Below are 26,473 nucleotides of genomic sequence, written 5' to 3' on the forward strand. Positions count from 1 at the left end.
TTGATTACCACAGAATCACCCAAAAGTTTAATACACCACTTCAAACATAAGTCTTTTGTTGTTGTCGTTAATATCATATACACTTAATTATATCATTCTTTGAAATCTGAATTCACTTCAAATTGGAGACAGTGAGATATAATTTTTACAACAAACATTAAATATGAACCACATACAAAATCCTGAGCTAGGCTCTGCAGAGGATAAAAAGATATAGAGGGCTGAAAATATATATATATTGAGAAGATTACAGTCATCTTTGGAGAAAAATGTTTTGTCTTGAATTCAACACGTAAGAATCTCATTCAAATTTTTTATCAGTACAGACAAACAAATGAAACTTTTAAATGTCTTTTCTCTTAAAAACAACAAGTAAAGAAATACTACATATAGATTTATAAATGTATAAATTAGGAAATAAAATATAGGGATTCTGTGATAAAATAAGAATGAGGTTAAATATTCTATTTTCATAAAGTGCTGCTAAGGAAGCCAGTGAGCTTCTGCTCACTCCCCAGTGATCTGTTCATTCTGTCCCTATTCCTTATGCTAAAGTTGTATAGGAATAACTGGCAAGTGGGAACACAAGACAAAGTATCGTGTCTCCTTTTGAACTAGGCAATGCCATAGGAAGAGGAAAAGAATGACTAAGAAACCCACGTGTGTCTGTCCTCAGTAGCTCAGTCATGTCTGACTCTTTGTGATCCCATGGACTGTAGACTGCCAGGCTATTCTATCCATGGGGATTCTCCAGGCAAGAATACTGGAGTAAGTTGCCATGCCCACCTTGAGGGGATCTTCCCAACGCAGGGATCAAACCCAGGTCTACCACACTGCAGAGGCATTCTTTATCATCTGAACCAGGGAAGCCCAAGAATACTGGAGTGAGTAGCCTATCCCTTCTCCAGAGGATCTTCCTGACCCAGGAATTGAACTGGGGTCTCTTGCATACCAGGTGGATTCTTTACCAGCTCAGCTACAAAGGAAGCCCAAGAAACCCACGGAATTCCCTCATTAGTTTTAACTGATAGGAAGAACTCTGGTCCTGGGGGACATGACACTCCCCGTTCATCCCTATTTTGGCAAGCAACTGGAGGAGGAAGAACTTGTCTGGAAATACACAGACCTCTCTTTCAGAATGAAGTTACTTTCAGATTCATAACCTTCTTACCACCATAAACAAAATTACACAGTTAAGAAATGAAGATTTGAGAATACCTACTTCCAGTAGTATATTCAACTGGATACTGTGAAGGGACCTCTATTACTAACAAAAAACTATTTCTTACATTAAATATAATTTTTATTGCACTGCTGAGAGTAAAGGAAATAAGAGAAATATCCAGAGGAAATCCCCAACCCCAAACATACATAGGCACAGTACAAATCTTGAGCTGAACTCAAAGTTGTGAGCAACAAACACTACAATTAAAAAAAAAAAAAAGTCACATTGCCTGTATCAGTATGAGAGCTGTATCTGCAGTTCCTTTATTAAGCAAAGACCCCTTGAAGGGAGTGAGAATCGTCTCAAGTCTTACTGCCTTCTGGCTGAATCAAGACAAATAATTCTTAAAGGAAAGCATCCTTAATTTGGGCCCCCAGATTTCCACAGATTAAAATCAAATACAAATTCTCAATCAAAAATAAGCATGACAAAAGGAAATAAATCATTAATATAAACCAACAGAAACAACACATGGCAGAATATAAAATATCTGTATATGAAAGAAATGAATAAGCAAAAGAGAATATCAAACAATGACAAGGAAGACTTTGTAGGGGAGAAGCAGAACTTCAAAAAGTGAAGGATAAAAATATTGAAGTAACAAAAAAGAGTTAAATTGCAGATTAGTTACAAGTAAAGAGAACTAATAAAATGGAAAATAGACCTGTATAAGGTACTCAGAATGTAGCAGGAAGGATAAGGAAACAGAAAATATGAAAGAGAAATTAAACAATATGGAAAGGATAATGCTAGGTTTTAAAATATATCTATTTGTGGTTCCAAAAGGTGAGAATAGAGACAGTGGACAAAAACACTTTTTCAAGATACTGACTGAGAGTTTTCTACAATAATAAATGACAATTCACAGACGGAGGAAATAAATAGTTGTTTGAACATGTGGAATTATAGGTTAAAAAGTTTTAATAACCTAAGAGAAAATAGATAATATTTATAAAGAAACGACAATTAAGCTACATCAAACCTCTCAATGGCAAAAAAGGAACTCAAGTTTTAAAGTACTGAGAGCCAGCCTAGAACTCTTTACCTAACAAATGTTCACTCAAGACAAAAAGGGGGAAAAAAAAGTTATTTTCATGTGCACAAAAACTAGAAAGCATTAACTGAAAGAGATGGGAATACTTGACCACCTGACCTGCCTCTTGAGAAAGCTGTATGCAAGTCAGAAAGCAACAGTTAGAACTGGACATGGAACAACAGCCTGGTTCCAAATAGGAAAAGGAGTACGTCAAGGCTGTATATTGTCACTCTGCTTATTTAACTTATATGCAGAGTACATCATGAGAAACGCTGGGATGGATGATGCACAAGCTGGAATCAAGATTGCCAGGACAGATATCAATAACCTCAGACATGCAGATGACACCACCCTTATGGCAGAAAGTGAAGAGGAACTAAAGAGCCTCTTGATGAAAGTACAAGAGGAGAGTGAAAAAGTTGGCTTAAAGCTCAACATTCGGAAAACTAAGATCATGGCATTCGGTCCCATCACTTCATGGGAAATAGATGGGGAAACAGTGGAAACAGTGGCTGACTTTATTTTGGGCTCCAAAATCACTTCAGATGGTGATTGCAGCCATGAAATTAAAAGACGCTTCCTCCTTAGAAGGAAAATTATGACCAACCTACATAGCATATTCAAAAGCAGAGACATTACTCTGTCAACAAAGGTCCGTTTAGTCAAGGCTATGGTTTTTACAGTGGTCATGTATGGATGTGAGAGTTGGACTATAAAGAAAGCTGAGTGCAGAAGAACTGATGCTTGTGAACTGTGGTGTTGGAGAAGACTCTTGAGAGTCCCTTGGACTGCAGGGAGATCCAATCAGTCCATCTTAAAGGAGATCAGTCCTGGGTGTTCACTGGTAGGACTGATGTCGAAGCTGAAGCTCCAATACTTTGGCCATCTGATGCGAAGAGCTGACTCATTGAAAAGGACCCTGTGCTGGGAAAGATTGAGGGCAGGAGGAGAAGGGGACAATACAGGATGAGATGGTGGGATAGCATCACCAACTCGATGGACATGGGTTTGGGTGGACTCCGGGAGTTGGTGATGGACAGGGAGGCCTGGCATGCTGCAGTTCATGTGGTTGCAAAGAATCAGACATGACTGAGTAACTGAACTAAACTGTACCTAAAGACTAGATAAACACATTCTTCTTGAGCACATTCTTCTTGTGGAAAAATGACAAAATTGATGATGTACTAAGTCATGAAATAAAATTCAAAAAGTTTGTACCATAAATATATTTTTCTAAACAGAATAGAATTAAATTAGATGGTAAGAGCAGAAGAATCAACCATATTAGCTATTTTAAAACACATAACTCATGGGTCAATGAAGAATACACAATGGAAAGTAAGATAGTTAGGACTGAAAGATAATAAAAACAATATGCAATAACTGTGCATTGAAACATGTATAATATCCTACGTGAAACGAATTGCCAGTCCAGGTTCAATGCATGATACAGGATGCTTGCGGCTGGTGCACTGGGATGACCCAGAGGGATGGTATGGGGAGGGAGGTGGGAGGGGGGTTCAGTATGGGGAATACGTGTACACCGGTGGTGGATTCATGCTGATGTATGGCAAAATCGATACAATACTGTAAAGTACCTAGCCTCCAATTAATAAATAAATTTATATTATAAAAAATAAAAAATAAATGAAATGGAAATACAAAAAAAAAAACAAAACAATAGTTTGAACTTTACCATATTAATGCTTATATTAGAAAATTAAAACCATGAACATGAGGAGGCGGTTCTAAGATGGCGGTTCTAACAGGACGGGGAGACCACTTTCTCCCCCATAAATTCATCAAAAGATCATTTGAATGTTGAGCACCTTCGACATAACAACTTCTGAACACTGGTGAAGGACACCGGGCACCCAGAAAGGCAGCCCAAAGGAAGTAAGACAAAATATAACAGACAGAAAGAGTCCAAAGTTTTAGGGAGGGAGACCTGTCCTGGGGAGGGAGTTTTGAAGAAGGAGTTTCCACACAGTAGGAAACCCTCTCACAGCCCTGTCTGTGGGGAGATTTGGAATCTCTGAGGGCAACATAAGCAGGAGGAAAAAAAATTAAACCACAAAATATGCACCTAACTGCAACTACAAGCGGGGATGGAGAAGTGGCCCAGTCGCTGGCATCCAGTACCAGTGAATGGGGGGTGGGCAGGGAGGAACAGGCTGCATCAGCAGTCCTTAGTGTAAGGACCAGACCTGAATGCCCTGAGGACAATCTGAGGAAACTAACATGAGATAGCAAAAAAAGCCATGGGATCCCCAGAGAGACAAAAAAAGACCTTTCCCACAAAAGGCTCTAATGCTGCACAGTGACCCCTGTCACTCTCACAAAACAAAGGATTGAGTGAATACCAAAGAAAAGCAAGACAGGTGCCATACAGGGCCCTTCCTCCCTGGAGGCAGAGAAGCAGGCATGTGACAGCCAGAGCTGGAAGGCAAGGGGCTACTGCAATATAGACCCCAGAGACTACCTCTTCCACCAAACTGTAAACAGGCTCTCAGTTGCCACCCAAGTCTTCCGGGGATCCTGGACGGTTGACATCTGCCAGGAATGTCACAGCCTGAGATTAGCTTCTCAGAGGAGACACAGGGCCCACCTGGGACTGTGCTCCTGCTGCTCACCCAGAAAACCAACTGGCAAAGACTGGGGAGGTGAATAGGAATCATGGCCCACCTGGGACAATGCACATGCCAAGCACCCGGTCGCCTGAGCTGCTCAGACCTGGGAAGGGTACAAAATGCAAGCCCATCTGGGTCTGTGCCCCTGCAGAACACCCGAAAACCTGAATGGCTTAGATCTGAGAAGTGCACAAAACACAGGGTCCATTTGCGATAGTGTCCTTGCAGAGCACCTTGGAGCCTGAGCAGTGCGGATCCAGGAAGTACACGAAGACTTGAGCTGTGACAAACCCAGTGTGATCCATCCACTCCAAGCACTGCTCACATATGCCACTGATATTTGTTTGAAGTGTTCCTCACTATCCACAACACAACAGAACAAACAAGCCTAAATAAGTAGCCACCTTTGCCCCCTTGTGTCAGGACAGAAATTAGACACTAAAGATACTTGCAAACAGAGGAAGCCAAAATAAAGAGGGGGAACTGCTCTAGAAGTGACAGTTGTAACAGACTGAAACCCAGCAATTGATACTGAGACTGCATTTGGGGGTGCCTATAGACCTTGAGAACAAGTACAAGCCAGAACAAGGGACTATCTGACACTGAACTGACCCAAAACTGCCCACAACAGCTTCAGAGAAATTCCTAGATATATTTTTACTATTATGACTTTTTAGTTTTTTTAAATTTTGGTTATTACTCCTTTAACATTCATTATTATAGCCTACTATTACCATTCAAAAAATCATTATTTTCTTTTAAAACAAATTCCATATATATATATATATATATATATATATATATATATTTATGAGAAGGCAATGGCAACCCACTTTAGTACTCTTGCCTGGAAAACCCCATGGACGGAGGAGCCTGGTAGGCTGCAGTCCATGGGGTCACAAAGAGTCGGACACAACTGAGCGACTTCACTTTCAATTTTCACTTTCATGCATTGGAGAAGGAAATGGCAACCCACTCCAGTGTTCTTGCCTAGAGAATCCCAGGGACAGCAGAGCCTGGTGGGCTGCCGTCTCGGGAGGTGTACAGAGTCAGACACGACTGAAGCAATTTAGCAGCAGCAGCAGCCATATATATCTTAATTTTTGTGACTGATTTTGTTCTGTATTTCTTATATCGTATTTTTGAGACTCTAACCTCTATTCTAGGTTTTTAATCTTTTTTGATATTTGTTATCAAATTTGTATCTTTTAGAATCTAGTTCTTCAGTATCCATTTTCACTTAGGGATCAATTACTGGCTTCATTGCTCTCTCCCCTTTTGACTCCCCTTTTTCTCCTCCTAGACACCTCTATCTCACTCCTCCATCTTCTCTTCTCTATTAACTCTGTGAATCTCTCTGGGTGCTCCTGGATATGGAGAATTCTTTCACCAGTAACCTAGGGGTTTTATCTCCTGTGCTGTATAGATGGAGAAGTCTTAAAGCTACTGTAAGAGTAAGATGGAAAGCCAGAGGCAGGAGGCTTAATTCAAAAACTTTGGAACACCAAAGAATTCGCTACTCCTGGGGACATTAAAAGATAAGAGCTCACCCAAAAGTATCCATCCCTACACTGAAACAAAGCTCCACCAAAGAGCCAACAAGCTCCAGTGAAAGACACAGCAAGCTAATTCTCCAGAAAAACAAGAACACAACCCTGAACATTAAAAGGCTGGCTGCCCAAAGCCATGCCAAACCCATAAACAGCCCAAAACTCACTACTGGACATTTCAATCCCCTACAGAGAGAAGAGATCCAGGTCGACCCACCAGAACACAGACACAAGCTCACCCAACCCTGAAACCCAGGAAACCCTGATAAGCCATTAGTCCAATCCTACCCACAGGAAGGAGACTTCACAGTTTAGAGGAACCATGAACTTCCAGCCTTCAGAAAGGGCACCCCAAACACAGTAATCTAAACAAAATGAAAAGGCAGAGAAACATTCATCAGGTGAAGAAACATAATAAAAACCTACCAAAACAAACAAAAGTGAAGTGATAGGGAGTCTACCTGAAAAAAAAGCTCAGAATAATAATAGTAAAGATGATCCCAAACCTTGAAAACAAAATGGACTTACAAACAGACCAGAGACAAGGAATGAAAGATGCAAGAAATGTTTAAAAAGGTTGTAGAAGAAATAAATTAGAGTCAATAATGAACAATGGAATAACTGAGATTAAAAATACTTTGGAGGGAACCATCAGAAGGACTGAGGCAAAAGAGAGGATAACTGAGGTGGAGGATAGAATGTTAGAATAAATGAAGCAGAGAGGAAAAAAGAATTAAAAGAAATGAGGACAACCTCAGGGACCTCTGGGACAATGATAAAAACCCCAACATTCAAATGATAGGTCTCCCAAAAGAAGAAGACAAAAAGAAAGGGAATCAGAAAATACTTGAGGAGATAATATTTGAAAACTTCCTTAAAATGGGGAAGGAAATAGCTACCCAAGTTCAACAAACTCAGAGAATCACAAACAAGACAAACTCAAGGTGAAACACCCCAAGATACATATTAATCAAATTAACAATGATAAAACACAAACAGCAAATATTAAAAGCAGCAAGGAAAAACCAACAAGTAACACAGAAGTGGATCCTCATAAGGATAACAGTTGATCTTTCAACAGAAACACTTCATGCCAGAAGAGAATGGCAGGACATACTTAAAGTGATACTTAAGAGAAATGGCAGGACATACTTAAAGAGAAAAATCTACAACCAACATTACTATACCCAGCAAGGATCTCATTCAGATATGAAGGAGAAATCAAAACCTTTAATAAAAAGCAAAAAATAAGAATTCAGCACCACCAAGTAAGCTCTTCAACAAATGCTAAAGGATCTTTTCTAGACAGGAAACATAGTAAAGGTTTATAAAAACGAACCCAAAACAACAAAGTAAATGGTAACAGGATCAGACTTATCAATGATTGCCTTAAAAGTAAATGGGTTAAATGCTCCAACCAAAAGACAAAGACTGGCGAAATGGATACAAAAACAAAACTTTAATATATGCTGTCTACAAGAGACTCAACTCAAACCTAGGGACACATACAGACTGAAAGGGAAGGGCTGAAGAAAGATATTTCATTCAAATGGAGAACAAAGGAAAGCAGGAGCAGCAATCCTCATATCAGATAAAAGAGACTTTGAAATAAAGATCGTGATAAGAGACAAAGAAAGACACTATCGAATAATCAAAGGTACAATCCAAGAAGATATTACAATTATAAATATACATGCTCACCACACAGGATCAGCACAATACATAAGACATATGCTTAACAAGTATGAAAGGGGAAATGAATGATAAAAAGAAAATAGTAGAGAACTCGATGGAGTGATCATTCACCTAGAGCCAGACATTCTGGAACTTGAAGTCAGGTGGGCCTTAGAAAGCATCACTATGAACAAACCTAGGGGAGGTGATGGAATTCCAGTTGAGCTATTTCAAATCCGGAAAGATGATGCTGTGAAAGTGCTGCATTCAATATGGCAGCACATTTGGAAAACTCAGCAGGGGCCACAGGACTGGAAAAGGTCAGTTTTCATTCCAATCCCAAAGAAAGGCAATCCCAAAGAATGTTCAAACTACCACACAACTGCACTCATCTCACACACTAGTAAAGTAATGCTTAAATTCTCCAAGCCAGGGTTCAACAATACATGAACCATGAACTTCCAAATGTTCAAGCTGCTTTTTGAAAAGGCAAAGGAACCAGAGATCAAATTGCAAACATTCTCTGGATAATCGAAAAAGCAAGAGAGTTCCAGAAAAACATCTATTTCTGCTTTATTCACTATGCCAAAGCCTTTGACGGTGTGGATCACAAACACTGTGGAAAATTCTTCAAGAGATGGGAATACCAGACCACCTGATCTGCCTTCTGAGAACTCTACATGCAGGTCAGGAAGCAACAGTTAGAACTGGACATGGAACAACAGACTGGTTCCAAATAGGAAAAGGAGTACGTCAAGGCTGTATATTGTCACCCAGCTTATTTAACTTATATGCAGAATGCATCATGAGAAACTCTGGGCTGAAAGAAGCACAAGCTGGAATCAAGATTGGCAGGAGAAATATCAATAACCTCAAATATGCAGACGGCATCACCATTATGACAGAAAGTGAAGAGGAACTAAAAAGCCTCTTGATGAAATTGAAAGTGGAGAGTGAAAAAGTTGGCTTAAAGCCCAACATTCAGAAAACAAAGATCATGGCATCTGGTCCCATAACTTCATGGGGAATAGATGAGGAAAAAGTGGAAACAGTGTCAGCCTTTATTTTGGGGGGCTCCTAAATCACTGCAGATGGTGACTGCAGCCATGAAATTAAAAGATGCTTACTCCTTGGAAGGAAAGTTATGACCAACCTAGACAACATATTCAAAAGCAGAGACATTACTTTGCCAACAAAGGTCCGTCTAGTCAAGGCTATGGTTTTTCCAGTGGTCATGTATTGATGTGAGAGTTGGACTGTGAAGAAAGCTGAGTACTGAAGAATTGATGCTTTTGAACTGTGGTGTTGGAGAAGACTCTTGAGAGTCCCTTGGACTGCAAGGAGATCCAACCAGTCCATTCTAAAGGAGACCAGTCCTGGATGTTCAATGGAAGGACTGATGCTAAAGCTGAAACTCCAATACTTTGGCCACCTCATGCAAACAGCTGATTCATTGGAAAAGACCCTGATGCTGGGAAGGATTGTGGGCAGGAGGAGAAGGGGACAACAGAGGATGAGATAGCTGGATAGTATCACCGACTCAATGGGCATGAGTTTGAGTGAACTCTGGGAGTTTGTGATGGACAGGGAGGCCTGGCATGCTGCAGTTCATGGGGTCACAAAGAGTCAGATACGACTGAGCGACTGAACTAAACTAAATACCCCAGTCACACCTATGGATAGATCAACCAAACAGAAAATTAGCAAGGAAACACAAGCTTTAAATGATAAAGTAGACCAGTTAGACCTATATATATAACATTAATATATATTACCTAATATATAATATATTAATAAATATAAAACACATATTAATAAATATAGATATAATAATATATATATACTTACATACAGGGCATTTCACCCCCCAAATATGGATCTCACCTTTTTTCAAATGCACATGGGACATTGTCCAGGATAGATTACATCCTGGACCATAAATCTAGCATTGGTAAATTTGAAAACATGGAAATTATTTCAAGCATCTTTTCTGATCACAATGCAGTAAGATTAGACATCAACTACAGGAAAAAATACTACTAAAATAAATATATATGGAGGATAAACAACACACTTTTGAATAGCCAACAGATCACAAAAGAAATCAAAATATTCATAGAAACAAATGAAAATGAAAACACGACAATCCAAAATCCTAATGGATTCAGTAAAAGCAGTGTTAAGAGGGGTGTTCATAGATATACATGCCTACCTCAAGACAGAAGAGAAACATCAAATAAGAACACTAAAGGTCAATATCACTGATAAACATACATGCAAAAATCTTCAACAAAATTCTAGCTTACAGAACCAAAACCATATTAAAAAGATCATGCATTATGATAAAGTGGGCTTTATTCCAAGGATGCAAGGATTCATCAATATTCGCAAATCAATCTGTTACACCGTATTAACAAATGGAAAGATAAAAACCATATGATAAACTGAACAGATGCAGACAAAGCCTTTAACAAAACTGAACACCCTTTTATGATGAAAAATCTCCAGAAAGGAGGCATAGAAGTCACAGACCTTAACATAATAAAAGCCATATATGACAAACCAACAGCAAACATTATCCTCAGTGGGGAAAAACTGAAAGCATTTCCTCTAAAATCAGGAACAAGACAAGGGTTCCCATTCCCACTACTATTATTCAACAGAGTTTTGGAAGTTTGAGTCACAGCAATCAGAGAAGGAAAAAAAAAATAAAGGAACCCAGAATGGAAAAGAAGAAGAAAAACTCTCACTGTCTGCAGATGACATGATCTTCTACATTGAAAACCCTAAAGACACAGCGAGAAAATTACTAGACCTAATGAATGAATATAGTAAACTTGTGGGATGTAAAATTAACACAGAGAAATCCCTTGCATTCCTATATAATAATAATGAGAAAAGAGAAAGCGAAATTAAGGAAACAATCCCATTCACCTTACAAGAAAAAGAATGAAATATTTAGGAATAAACTAAAAAAAAAAAAAAAAGACCTGTATATAGAGAACTATAAAACACAGATGAAAGAAATCAAATATGACACAAATATATGGAGAAATATACCATGCTTGTGCATAGGAAGAATAAATATAGTGAAAATGAGTATAGTGCCCAAAGCAATCTATAGATTTAATGCAATCCCTATCCAGCTACCAACGGTATTTTTCACAGAACTACAAGAAACAATTTCACAATTTCTATGGAAACACAAAAACCCTCAAATAGCCAAAGCAATCTTGAGAAACAAGAATGAAACCGGAGGAATCAACCTGCCTGACTTTAGACTATAATACAAAGCTACAGTCATCAAGCCAGTATGGTACTGGCACAAGGAAAGACATATAGATCAATGGAACAAAATAGAAAACCCAGAGATAAATCTATGTCCCTATGGACACATTATCTTTGACAAAGGAGGCAAGAATATACAATGGAGAAAAGACAATCTCTTTAACAAGCGGTGCTGGGAAAACTAGACAACCACTTGTAAAAGAATGTCACTAAAACACTTTCTAAAACTATACAGAAAAATAAACTCAAAAATGGATTAAAGATCTGAATATAAGACTGGAACTATAAAACTCTTAGAGGAAAACATAGGCAAAACATGCTGCGACATAAATCACAGCAAGATCTTCTATGCCCTATCTCCCAGAGTAATGGAAATAAAAACAAAAATAAAAAAACGGCACCTAATTAAATGCAAAAGCTTTTGCACAATGAAGGAAACTACAAGCAAGGTGAAAAGGTATCCTTCAGAATGGGAGAAAATAATAGAAAACAAAACAACTAACAAAGAATTAATCTCCAAAATATACAAGCAGCTCCTGCAGCTCAATACCAGAAAAATAAATGACCCAATCAAAAAGTGGGCCAAAGAACTAACTAAACATGTGTTTGAAGACATACACATGGCTAATAAACACATGAAAATATTCTCAACATCACTCATTATCATAGAAATGGAACTCAAAACAAAAATGCGGTACCTACTTTGCCGACTAAGGTCCATCTAATCAAGGCTATGGTTTTTCCTGTGGTCGTGTATGGATGTGAGAGTTGGACTGTGAAGAAGGCTGAGCACCAAAGAATTGATGCTTTTGAACTGTGGTGTTAGAGAAGACTCTTGAGAGTCCCTTGGACTGCAAGGAGATCCAACCAGTCCATTCTGAAGGAGATCAGCCCTGGGATTTCTTTGGAAAGAATAATGCTAAAGCTGAAACTCCAATACTTTGGCCACTTCATGCGAAGAGTTGACTCATTGGAAAAGATTCTCATGCTGGGAGGGATTGGGGGCAGGAGGAGAAGGGGACGACAGAGGATGAGATGGCTGGATGGTATCACTGACTCGATGGATGAGAGTCTGAGTGCACTCCGGGAGTTGGTGATGGACAGGGAGGCCTGGAGTGCTGCGATTCATGGGGTCGCAAAGAGTCAGACACGACTGAGCGACTGAAATGACTAACTGACTGACCATCTCATACCAGTCAGAATGGCTACCATAAAAAAGTATAAAAACAATAAATGCTGGAGAAAAGGGAACCCTCTTACACTGTTGCTGGGAATGCAAACTAGTATAGCCACTATGGAGAACAGGGTGGAGATACCTTAAAAAATTGGAAATAGAACTGCCATACAACCCAGTAATCCCATTGCTGGGCAAACACACTACGTAAATCAGAATTAAAAGAGACACATTGTGTTCATTGCAGCACTATTTACAATAGCTAGGACATGGAAGCAACCTAGATGTCCATCAGGAGACTAATGGATAAGGAAGTGGTGGTACATACACACAATGGTATACTACTCAGCTCTAAAATAAGGAACACATTTGATTCAATTCTAGTGATGTGTATGTACTGGAGCCTGTTTTACAAAGTGAAGTGAGAAAGAGAAACACCAATATAGTATATTAATGCATATATATGGAATTTAGAAAGACAGTAACGACAACCATATATGCAATACAGCAAAAGAGACATACATGCCAGAACAGACTTCTGAAAACTGGTCAATGACCTGTAAAAGAATTAAACTAGGACACTTTCTAACACCATACACAAAATAAAACTCAAAATGGATTAAAGATCTAAATGTAAGACCAGAAACTATAAAACTCCTAGAAGAAAACATAGCAAAACACTCTGACATAAATCACAGCAGGATACTCTATGACCCACCCCCCAGAGTAATGGAAATAAAAGCAAAAATAAACAAATGGGACCTAATTAAACTTAAAAGCTTATGCACAACGAACAAAACTATAAGCAAGGTAAAAAGACAGCCTTCAGAATGGGATAACATAATAGCAAATGAAGCACCTGACAAAGAATTAATCTCAAAAATATACAAGCAGCTCCTGTAGCTCAACTCCAGGAAAATAAACAACCCAATCAAAAATTGGGACAAAGATCTAAACAGACATTTCTCCAAAGAAGACATACAGATGGCTAACAAACACATAAAAATATGCTCAACATCACTCATTATCAGAGAAATACAAATCAAAACCACAATGATGTACCATCTCATGCCGGTCAGAATGGCTACTATCAAAAAGTCTATAAACAATAATGCTCGAGAGGGTGTGGAGAAAAGGGAACCCTCTCACACTGTTGGTGGGAATGCAAACTAGTACATCCACTAGGGATAAATGTGGAGATTCCTTAAAAAACTGGAAATAGAACTGCCATATAACCCAGCAATACCAGTGCTGGGTATACAAACCAAGGAAACCAGAATTGAAAGAGACACATGTACCACAATATTCATCGCAGCACTGTTTACAATAGCCAGGACATGGAAGCAACCTAGGTGGTCATCAGCAGACGAATGGATAAGAAAGCCGTGGTACATATACACAAAGGAATATTATTCAGCTATTAAAAAGAATACGTTTGACTCAGTTCTAATGAAGTGGATGAAATTGGAATCTATTATATAGACTGAAGTAAGTTAAAGAAAAACACCAATAGAGTATATTATCACGTATCTATGGAATTTAGAACGATTATAATGATGACGCTATATGCCAGACAGCAAAGGAGACACAGATGTAAAGAACAGACTTTTGGACTCTGTGGGAGAAGGCAAGGGTGGGATGATTTGAGAGAACAGCACTGAAACATATATATTACCATATGCGAAATAGATCACCAGTCAAGGTTTGATGCATGAGACAGGGTCAATGGGGCCAGTGCACTGGGATGACCCTGAGGGATGGGATGGGGAGGGAGGTGGGAGAGGAATTCAGGATGGGGAACACATGTACACCCATGGCTGATTCATGTCATTGTATGGCAAAAACTAAAAAAAAAAAAAAAAGTAATCATCCTACAATTAAAATAAATTAATTAATTTAATAAAAAACAAAGATGAACATGAACTCATTAGGCTTCAGCCTAAGAATTAGCAACAGCGGAAGAGGGGAGGGGTGAGTTGAATAACAAATAGTATGTCTGCATATACTAAATCTTGATTAAATTTCATTTTTGTCTTTCTAATTTTCATGTTGTTCAAGTATCATTTTAAGAAGAGATAAGAAAACCAATGCCCGTCTTACCTGCAGAAACACTGAGGGAGTTCTCCTTGACCATACAAAGGAAACAAAAATGGAGTGTTGCCATATCGTCCAAGACACTGAAGAAAGTTTTTGGTAGCTTTGAGACCATCTATGGTACTGCTGCCTGTCTCTGATGTCATTGCCATTGAGTGCAGGACAAAATATTGGAGGTTGGGGGTTAATTTTTGAGTTTTTAAATATTCAGAAAATTTAATTTCCTCATAGGCTATGAAAAGAAAGAGGAAAATTTATTAGTTAAAATCAGAACCAAATTTCCATTTAAAACCACTGTACAAAAATGAGATCAAGTTTGCTTAAAACACTTAGCAAAGGACACAGTTGGCGGTAGTATTACTACATTTTGGACCGAGACCATTGATTTTAGAGGGAAACAACTAGGAACAACCTCACTATCCTAACTGGACTAATGACACAATTTTTAAGCTTTAAAAAATGATTCTCTGTTTAGTATTTTATGGATTTAAAAAATTAGAAAAGCATTACATAATTCATTAACCATCAAAACAGTTCTCCATCGTTGGCAATAATCTTACTTTACTATCAACTGCAGACTAATGTCAATGATTACACTTTGAAATATTAAATATGACTAATGGTAAATTTTTGGTTTAAATAAGGATATAGTAGCACTTGATTTTTTTGAATTGCTATTCCTTCCTAAAACTTGGAACAATGAACTATGACTAAAAAGTAAAGAAACTAATTTCTGTATGGCTAGAGGTATCAATCCAACTGACTTATAATTTCATCTCAAAATATAAGGATCCCCTAAAAACTATTTCTTTAAACAAAGAACAGAAGAAAATGTAACTGGACTGTTACTGGAACAGAAAAACTTTTTAGATTAATATAAACAAATAAAAACTATAAAAATTTACAGAGAATATAAGTTTATGCTACTATGGAGAAACAATCTGGCAGTAAGAAATGGACTTATAACTTTAAGAACAAGATTCAGACTTTCAATATTCCATATAGTAGAAAAAATTGCCATATTTCTCAATTTTGTAAGTGAATTGTCAGTATATCCCTATTTTGGATAACTTTTGCAGCTCAATGCACTTTTAAGTGCAAAACACTTGATACTAAAGTGGTGTATTCAACTTTCAAAAAAGTTTGAAGTAAGTAACTGGCCCCAGATCACACAGCGAGGTGGGACAAAGCCAAGATTAGAAACTATATCTTCACCTAATCCAGGAGATCCCACCCACACCATCTAGCTTCCTTTTAACCAGACAAAATAAATAATTCAATATTCCAAGCAAAAGTGATCCTTGAGAAATGAACATATAAATCTTTAAATGATAGATAAATTAATAGATGAGGGTCAGAGACAGTAACATATATGTGCCACTATATGTAAAAAAGATAAACAACAAGGATATAGTGTATAGCACAGGGAAATATATGCAATATCTTTCAATAACCTATAATGGAAAAGAATCTGAAAAAGTATATATGTGTATGTGAGTGTATATATATAAATTAAAAACTGAATCAATTTCCTGTACACCTGAAGCTAACACAACATTGTAAATTAACTATACTTCTATTTTTCAGTATAGTTCAGTCACTCAGTCATGTCCGACTCTGCGACCCCATGAACTGCAGCACGCTAGGCCTCCCTGTCCATCAACAACTCCCAGAGTTCACTCAAATTCACATCCATCGTGTCGGTGATGCCATCCAGCCATCTCATCCTCTGTTGTCCCCTTTTCCTCCTGCCCCCGATACCTCCCAGTATTGGGGGTCTTTTCCAGTGAGTCAACTCTTCACATCAGGTGGCTAAAGTGCTGGAGCTTCAGCTTTAGCATCATTCCTTCCAAGGAACACCCGGGACTGGTCTCCTTAAAATGGACTGGTTGGATCTCCTTGTAGTCCAAGCAACTCTCAAGAGTCTTCTCCAACACCACAGTTCAAAAGCATCAATTCTTCGGTGCTCAGCTTTCTTAACAGTTCAATTCTCACATCCATACATCTCTACTGGAAAAACCACAGCCTTGGGTCGATGGACCTTTGTTGGCAAAGTAATGTCTCTGCTTTTCAATATGGTATCTAGGTTGGTCATAACTTTCCTTCCAAGAAGGAAGCGTCTTTTAATTTCATGGCTGCAGTCACCATCTGCAGTGATTTTGGAGCCCCTCAAAATAAAGTCTGAGACTGTTTCTACTGTTTCCCCATCTATTTCCCATTAAGTGATGGAACCAGATGCCATGATCTTCGTTTTCTGAATGTTGAGCTTTGAGCCAACTTTTTCATTCTCCTCTTGCACTTTCATCAAGAGGCTTTTTAGTTCCTCTTCACTTTGTCATAAGGGTGGTGTCATCTGCGTATCTGAGGTTATTGATATTTCTCCCAGCAATCTTGATTCCACCTTGTGCTTCTTCCAGCCCAGCGTTTCTCATGATGTACTCTGCATAGACGTTAAATAAGCAGAGTGACAATATACAGCCTTGACATACTCCTTTTCCTATTTGGAACCAGTCTGTTGTTCCATGTTCAGTTCTAACTGTTGCTTCCTGACTTGCATACATATTTCTCAAGAGGCAGGTCAGGTAGTCTGGTATTCCCATCTGTCTCAGAGTTTTCCACAGTTTATTGTGATCCACATAGTCAAAGGCTTTGGCATAGTGAATAAAGCAGAAATAGATGTTTTTTCTGGAACTCTCTTGCTTTTTCAATGATCCAGCGGATGTTAGCAATTTGATCTCTGGTTCCTCTGCCTTTTCTAAAACCAGCATGAACTTCTGGAAGCTCACAGTTCACGTACTGCTGAAGCCTGGCTTAGAGAACTTCTATTTTTAAAAATGGTTAAAAAACTGGATAATGAAAAAGGAGTATTATCTATGAAGAATCAGTTGATAACAATGTTTAATTAGCAAGAATAAAAATTAACATCTATCATAGACTGATGTTATTATGAAAACATCTCATAGTTTGCATAGTACCCATAGTAGCCACTAGCCATGTGTGGTCACTGAACACTTGAATGTGTGGGTACTGTAACTAAATTTTAATTTTAATTAATTTAAGTAGGTACTTGTTGCTAGAGGCTAACCTACTGGATCATTCAAAATAAAAATATTTTAAAACTATAGCAAGTGGCTCAATAAATCAGAGAAAGCATATTAAAATAATAAGAATCTCAAAAAATATGAGAACACAAATTTAATGAAAAACAGTACCTTTATATTCATCAGGATGTTCCTCATACTCCATACAAAATGTGAGAAACTTCATTAGCATTCGCTTTTCTACCATAGTAAGTTGTTTGCTATTAAAGACATCTGCTCTGGAGCAAGGAACCTAAAATATATGATTTTAAAGTTAAGAAACTGCTTCCTACTGATACAAGTATTCCAAATGACATTTTTTTCCTTTTAAGTATACAAAGATTATTATTTCCTTTCTAGTCAGGCTGTTTCATGCAACCTTCCACCAGTTCTACTGGCATCTCTGTTGACTTCAGAGTTAATTAACTTGTGAGTTCCCTTACTTAATTACTCCAGTTGCTCCCTATGCTATTAAAAGCCACCGACATGTGAACCCTAACTGGGAAGAAATGACAGCTCAGTCTAGCAATGCTGTCTGAAATTAACATTTTCTCAACTTGAGCATCAAGCTACAGAATAAATCATCAGAAAATTAACATCAGACATTTTAATTGGCAATCTCTTACCATTTACATTTGTTAAAAATAATCAGTTCAGTTCAGTTCAATTGCTAAGTCAAATCCGACTCCTTGCGACCCAATGAACCGCAGCACGCCAGTCCTCCCTGTCCATCACCAACTCCCGCAGTCCACCCAAACCCATGTCCATCCAGTTGGTGATACCATCCAACCATCTCAACTTCTTTTGTCCCCTTCTCCTCCCGCCCTCAATCTTTCCCAGGGTCTTTTCAAATGAGAGGTAGAGGTGATGGAATTCCACAAATGAGAGCATCAGGGTCTTACCAAATGAGTCAGCTCTTTGCATCAGGTGGCCAAAGTATTGGCATTTCACCTTCAGCATCAGTCCTTCCAATGAATATTCAATACTGATTTCCTTTAAGATAGACTAACTGGATCTCCTTGCAGTCCAAGGGACTCTCGAGTCTTCTCCAACACCATAGTTCAAAAGCATCAATTCTTCTGCACTCAGCTTTCTTTATAGTCCAACTCTCACATCCATACATGACCACAGGAAAAACCATAGTCTTGACTAGATAGACCTTTGTTGACAAAGCAATGTCTCTGCTTTTCAGTATAATGTCTAGGTTGGTCATAGCTTTCATTCCAAGGAGGAAGCGTCTTTTAATTTCATGGCTGCACACCACCTTGCAGTGATTTTGGAGCCCAAGAAAATAAAGTCAGCCACTGTTTCCCCATCTATTTGCCATGGAGTGATGGGACCAGATGCCACGATCTTAGTTTTCTGAATGTTGAGCTTGAAGCCAACTTTTTCACTCTCCTCTTGCACTTTCATCAAGAGGCTGTTTAGTTCTTCTTCACTTTGCGCCATAAGGGTGGTGTCATCTGCATATCTGAGGTTATTGATATTTCTCCTACAATCTTGATTTCAGCTTGTTTTTCCTCTAGGCCAGCGTTTCTCATGATATACTCTGCATTATATACTTTGCACATAAGTTAAATAATCAGGGTAACAATATACAGTCTTGAGGTACTACTTTTCCTATTTGGAACCAGTCTGTTGTTCCACGTCCAGTTCTAACTGTTGCTTCCTGACCTGCATACATGTTTTTGAAGAGGCATGTCAGGTGGTCTGGTATTCCCATCTCTTTCAAAATATTCCACAGTTTATTGTGATCCATACAGTCAAAGGTTTTGGCATAGTCAATAAAACAGAAATAGATGTTTTTCTGGTACTCTCTTGGTTTTTCGATTATCCAGCGGATGTTGGCAATTTGATCTCTGGTTCCTCTGCCTTTTCTAAAACCAGCTTGAACATCTGAAAGTTCACGGTTCACATATTGCTAAAGCCTGGCTTGGAGAATTTTAAGCATTACTTTACTAGCGTGTGAGATGAGTGCAATTGTGTGTTTGAGCATTCTTTGGCATTGCCTTTCTTTGGGATTAGAATGAAAATTGACCTTTTCCAGTCCTGTGGCCACTGCTGAGTTTTCCCAATTTACTGGCATATTGAGTGCAGCACTTTCATAGTGTCATCTTTCATGATTTGAAATAGCTCCACTGGAATTCCATCACCTCCACTAGCTTTGTTCATAGTGATGCTTCCTAAGGTCCACTTGACTTCACATTCCAGGATGTCTAGCTCTAGGTGAGTGATCACACCATCGTGATTATCTGGGTCATGGGAATCTTTTTTGTACAGTTCTTCTGTGTATTCTTGCCACTTCTTCTTAATATCTTCTGCTTCTGTTAGGTCCATACCATTTCTCTCCTCTATTGAGCCCATCTTTGCATGAAATGTTCCCTTGTTATCTCTAATTTTCTTGAAAAGATCTCTAGTCTTTCCCATTCTATTTTTTTCCTCTATTTCTTTGCATTAATCACTGAGGAAGGCTTTCTTATCTCTCCTTGCTATTCTTTGGAACTCTGCATTTAAGTTTGCTGCTTCACCAGGAAAATAACAATCTTATTTGCCTATCCTTCCCAAACAAAATGGGGCTTCCTTGATGGCTCAGATGGTAAAGAACCCATCTGCAATGCTGAAGGACCCGGATTTGATCCCTGGGTGGGGAACATCCTCCAGAGAAGGGAATGGCTACTCACTCCAGTATTCTTGTCTGGAGAATCCCATGGACAGAGGAGCCTTGCAGGCTACACTCCAAGAGGTCGCAAAGAGTCAGACACTACTAAGCAACTAACATTTTCACTGCTAGTTTCCCAAACACAACATAGCAACTTAAACTCATACTCAGTTACCATCCTTGCTCAGCACAGTACCTGTTTCACTCTTCCTTCTCGAAATGCAAGAATCCTGGTAATATTTTTGAACTCTGCATATCGACTAACATTAGATTTGATTAGAAGATCAATCAGCAATCCTCGAGAATATAATAGCTGCACAAAGAAAATATTTCAGAGAATGAAATAAAAGGTGAAATAGTGGAAAAATGGATAAAAACAGAATAAAGATATATAATTTTGTTATATTTAAAATTATTTGCAAAAAGTATTATACCTATTAATATTATAATACATAACACAATTTATTACAGGTTCACAACTGATTATCTGAAATTCAAGAATCCAAATAATTCTGGAATCTAAAGCTTTTTCACAACTGACCCAAACTGATACAGGGCTCTTACACCTGTTTGTCCTAGTTAGTGTGAATATCCATACACATTGGGCTCTTCCCTGGTGGCTCAGATGGTAAAGCATCTGCCTACAATGTGGGAGACCTGGGTTCGATCCCTGGGTTGGGAAGATCTCCTGGAGAAGGATATTAATATGTTTAATTATAGAGCACCTCTTCAGACTCTGGTAAGAACATTACATCATATATAAAGTATCATCCAGCATATATACTGTATTAATTCCTAAAATCCAAGTAACTAATTCAAAATGAAAGTTTCAGTACAAAACCTATTTCTTATTTGACTACTTCAGTGTTCTTCTTTTTTAAAAAAATTCTTTTCTTCTCATGAGGTCAAGAAAACTATGGGTGGGCTATGATTAAACTTCTACCCAGAAACTAATTGCCAAGGTAACATGGAAAGAATGGTAAATTTCAAAGCATGCCAGGATCAAATTAGGTGGAATAGATAGCTCAGAAACATGAGGAAGGACCAAGACAGTAGCCAACTCAGACCGAGGCAGAATCAGGCACAGAGACCTACATTAGGAAGAAACAATGAGTAGTAAAAAGATATATTTTCAAGCATCAGGTTCAAAAAGATCAGCAGGATGAGGATGTATGATTAGATCAGCAAAATATGAGGAGCATTACTTCCTTTCTTTATAACATGGAACTTCAAGAGAGCACATGAAATAAAAAATCCTAGTCTGATATTATTCACTACCCTCTCCAACTTCTTTGCAATTTCTCATCATTTGCCCTCAACTTATGGTATTTGGTCTCTCTACTTTCACCCAGCCCTATATTATAACATTTTATAGCCACTATTTTATCTTACTAGTGTTTTCTATTCTTTTGCACTAAATTTGTCTTGCTTCCTATAAATCCAGTGCAACACTGCATGCTCCAAAGACTTGGGGACCACCTCTGAATTCATGTTGACTAACATTAGAGGTAAGAATGGGAATAAAAAAAAAAAAAAAAAAACTGAAGACAGTTGCATCCTTCCTAACCTCCCTGCCCAAATTACTATTAAATTATCTTCCAAAGCCCTCACATCTGAACCAATTATTTTTGAAATGCATCGGTTTATTCAAAATGTTCATCATTATACAGATGCCAAAATAGTTACTATATAAATAAGGGCTAAAAAGAAGTTTATTTAATAGATTGACTATAATAACATGGACCCATAATTAGATTCATTAGACATGTTTTCTTGATAGAATTCAAAGTGTCCATGTAGTAGGAGAATATTTGGGTGGAGTACATGCTCCAATACAGAAGTAACCGTGTGATACAGTACTGAGCATTGTTGTGTTTTTAACTTAGGTCTAAGGAATATTTTAATAGAACTATAAATTACAGATACTATCTCTTTATAAAATAAACACTCTACATTTCAAAGAATAAAATAATGAAAATTGGGTTTATGGACTCAGATGCTATATTCAATCAATTAGAAATTAGTACAGTTCCATGATAAGATGGGTAAAACTGTTACTTACCTTTGATACCAAATCGATATTAAACCTCCTGCCTTCTTTAATGATTTGAGAGTAAGTAATCCGATTTTTCTTTGGCTGTTCTGCTGTATCTTCGGCCACAGGCACATTTTCACTTGTTTCCTTTTCTGCAGTTGAGGGCACACAAGTGTTATCATCACAATGGTTTTCTTTTTCCCCTGTCACTTGAACATCATTTACTTCTAGGGCTCTATCTGGATCACTGCTTGGAGTTTGTTCTGCCGGTATTTCACAGCTTGTAGTTCTTAATGACTCATCTTCTATAGGCAGGCAGGCAGAATCTGCAGCTTCAGTGCAGTTCACAGATGTCACAGAAGCGTGATTTTTCTGTAGTGCACCAGCTTCTTCCACATCTTCATGCAAATCCTGACTGATGAGAAATTATAATAATAATCCACACCAATAATCAAAGTGATAATTATACGTGGGTACATTTTTATATGTATCAATTTAACTTTTAATGGCAATTTTTATTTCTTTACCTCATTTATTTTATCAGATTCAGTGGATGTCTTGCTTTATGTGACATACACATTAAACATTCATCTGTTTAGGTTTTAACACAATATGAAACATAATTAACTTCTGAAAAAATATACATAAAGATTTCAGGGTTTAGCAGGCATGTCGTGTGTGTGTGTGTGTGTGTGTGTGTGTGTGTGTATCTGAAAAGCAGATTTTTATCTTTATAATTTATTTCTGTTTGTCTTGGGGTATTGTTGATTTACAATATTGTATCAATTTCAGGTGTACAACAAAGTGATTCAGTTATACATGTACATATATTCATTTCTTCAGATATTTTCTCCATATTACAGAATACTGAGTGCTATACAGTATGCATGTATATATTAATCACGTGTATTTTTTAAGAAGTTAAGGCAGACAGAGGAATTGCACTTTAGAAACAAATCAACACAGTGCTTACAAGCTCATCCTTCAGAATAAATAGATTGAGGTTCAAACCCAGACTCTATGACTAGATAACTCTGTGAATGTAGACAAGTTTTTTAATCCTCTCTGATGCAAATTATCCATCTATAACATAAAGATAATACCAACTACCTCACCAGGTTGTTCTGAAGACTAAATGAGGTAACACAAGTGAAGAATCTGGTACAGAGCCTGGCACATAAATGCTCAACAGTAAGTATCAAAGATTATTACCATTATATGAGGTGTGACAAAGCTAAAAAGCTGCTATAAAAGTGTACATTGACATATCACAATGTGGTATCTAACAGGATCTTTCTGAACTGATTCTCGCTGTTTTCAATATTAATGTCTATTACTTTATTGGAAGCCCCACTTTCAATATTACCACTAGACTTCACATTCTCAGTCCATTACTGCCTTGATCGACACAAAAAGTTCCTGTTCAGCATGCACCATTATCTCTCCATGATGTGTTTTATCCTCTACAGATCCTTCCTTTTCATTGAGTTGCGCTACTATTCAACACTAAAATTACCTCATACATGATAGGCTGTGGGAAATAACCATCTGCTAATTGATTGCTTGAGACCTAAGAGCAGTTCTTAAATCAAATCTCAACTCTACCTCTATAAAATCTTCCTCTATCAGTCTCTAAACAAAATCACCTTTTTTATTTACTAACTTTTGTCTCATCTCACCTACTTTCCAACATGGCATCTCTTAAATCATAATTTGTCAACTCAAAGTCTCCATAATTAGGCTCATGTTAACTGTTTCTTCAAGATTGCAGGGAGAAATATCAATAATCTCCAGTATGCAGATGACACCACCCTTATGGCAGAAACTGAAGAGGAACTAAACAGCCTCTTGATCAAAGTGAAAGAGGAGAGTAAAAAAAGCTGGCTTAAACTCAACATTCAAAAAACGAAGATCATGGCATCTGGTCCCATCACTTCATGGCAAATAGATGGGGAAACAATGGAAACAGCAAAAGACTATTTTCTTGTGCTCAAAAATCACTGCAAATGGTGACTTCAGCCATGAAATTAAGACACTTGCTCCTTGGAAGAGGAGCTATGACCAACCTAGACAGCATATTAAAAAGCAGAGACATTCCTTTGCCAACAAAGGTCCATCTAGACAAAGCTATGGTTTTTCCAGTAGTCACATATGGATGTGAGAGTTGGACCACAGAGAAGACTCAATGCCAAAAAATTGATGCTTTTGAACGGTGGTGTTGGAGAAGTCTTGAGAGTCCCTTGCACTGTAAAGAGATCAAACTTGTCAATCCTAAAGGAAATCAATCCTGAATATTCATTGGAAGGACTGATGCTGAGGCTGAAGCTCCAATACTTTCACCATCTGATGCGGAGAACTGACACAGTGGGAACAACCTTATCCTGGGAAAGACTGAAGGCAGGAGGAGAAGGGGACGACAGAGGATGAGATGGTAACAATAACCCTATAGCAAGACAGCAAAATAGACACAGATGTATAGAACAGTCTTTTGGACTCTGTGGGAGAGGGCGAGGATGGGATGATTTGGTGGAATAGCGCTGAAACATGTATATTATCATATGTAAAATGGATCACCAGTCCAGGTTTGATGGATGATACAGGGTGCTTGGGGCTGGTGCACCATTATGTCCCAGAGGGATGGGATGGGGAGGCAGGTGGGAGGGGGATTCAGCCACATGTACACCCGTGGCGGATTCATGTAAATGTATGGCAAAACCAACACAGTATTGTAAAGTAACAAAAAAATAAAAATAAAAAATAAAAAAAGAAAGAAAATACCATGCTACTTGTTATAATCTAGTAATTTCAATTAAATATAATGAAAAAAGGATGATATCATTAATGTCAAGATTTTCAGATTTAGGAAACTATAGTGGGTAAAGTTGTAGTTCTGGATGCATTACTTAGTAGATATTAGGCAAGTCATTTAATCCCTGAGATTTCCCATCTATGAAATGGAAGATCATTCATTTACCTTAACTTTCATGAGGCTATTGTAAGATAAATGACCTAACATATATGAAGAGTATTTCCCATGAGCGCCAAAGTGCAAGTGAATGTCGCTCAGTTGTGTCCAACTCTTTGTGACCCCATGGACTCTATAGTCCATGGAATTCTCTAAGCCAGAATACTGAAGTGGGAAGCCTTTCGCTTCTCCAGGGGATCTTCCCAACCCAGGGACTGAACCCAAGTCTCTTGCATTGTAGGTGGACTCTTTACCAGCTGAGCAACAAGGGAGGCCTCATGAGTGCTAAAAGGTTAATCAAATATAAGATATTAATAAAATATAAGATACTGTTAAATTTCCCACAGGTAAACAGGCAATTCAAAACATGTGTCCTTAGGTTTTTCTGACATCACATGTGGAAAGCTCTTTGGCCACATAACCAAGTAACAGCACAATTGCCATTAAGCAACATTAAAAATGAAGAGTGATAATATGAAATGGGATTTGTATATTTTCTACAGAATTGTTCATGCTTTGTATTCACATTCATTATTTTGAAAACCAGGAAACCAAAGTGTGTTGCATGAGGTGACAACTTGCAGCAAAATGTTGCATGCCTAAACATTAAACTACGAAATGATAGGATAGTTAATTATACTTTACAGATAAGACAGAATGATGATGACAACATGGAAATTGAGCACACCAATTGATCTGGTTAGTGGCTCTCAATTATAGTCTCAGAAAGAGAGCTTTTTAGAGGGAATGAAATGCATTAACCAGTACTGGACAATCTGGAAAACAGAAGTCCAAATACTTAATTAAGGGTATAAGTTTAAGAAAAGGAGTTGTTCTTTGTAAATATGTTCCATATCCATAAGTTATTAAGTTTTACTATTCTGAACATCATAATCTAGTGAAATACCTAACACTATGGAAAACATATGCAAGAGAAACACAATACCATCCTTACTTTTCATTAACAACTACAATATTTTTAGAGTTCTGTCAACACTGAATTTAATACCTAACTAGAAGTTATAAAGACACTAGAAAACTCTCCAAACTCCATTTAATTTCT

The 26,473-nt window shown here is 37.8% G+C and overlaps 1 protein-coding gene across 1 annotated transcript in view; it reads right to left on the reverse strand.

Moving 5' to 3' along the window:
- Positions 1-26,473, reverse strand: part of CHM (CHM Rab escort protein) — a 245,947-nt gene that overhangs the window by 116,856 nt on the left and 102,618 nt on the right. Inside the window, exons 5-8 of the mRNA XM_070290384.1 lie at positions 22,473-22,860; positions 20,607-20,723; positions 17,884-18,004; positions 14,678-14,903 (exon numbers count right to left, since the gene is read on the reverse strand). Of these exons, the coding sequence (XP_070146485.1) occupies positions 14,678-14,903; positions 17,884-18,004; positions 20,607-20,723; positions 22,473-22,860 (852 nt within the window). The remainder of the gene's footprint in view (positions 1-14,677; positions 14,904-17,883; positions 18,005-20,606; positions 20,724-22,472; positions 22,861-26,473) is intronic.

The sequence above is a fragment of the Ovis canadensis genome, chromosome X (genome assembly GCF_042477335.2).
Source record: "Ovis canadensis isolate MfBH-ARS-UI-01 breed Bighorn chromosome X, ARS-UI_OviCan_v2, whole genome shotgun sequence".
NCBI lineage: Eukaryota > Metazoa > Chordata > Mammalia > Artiodactyla > Bovidae > Ovis > Ovis canadensis.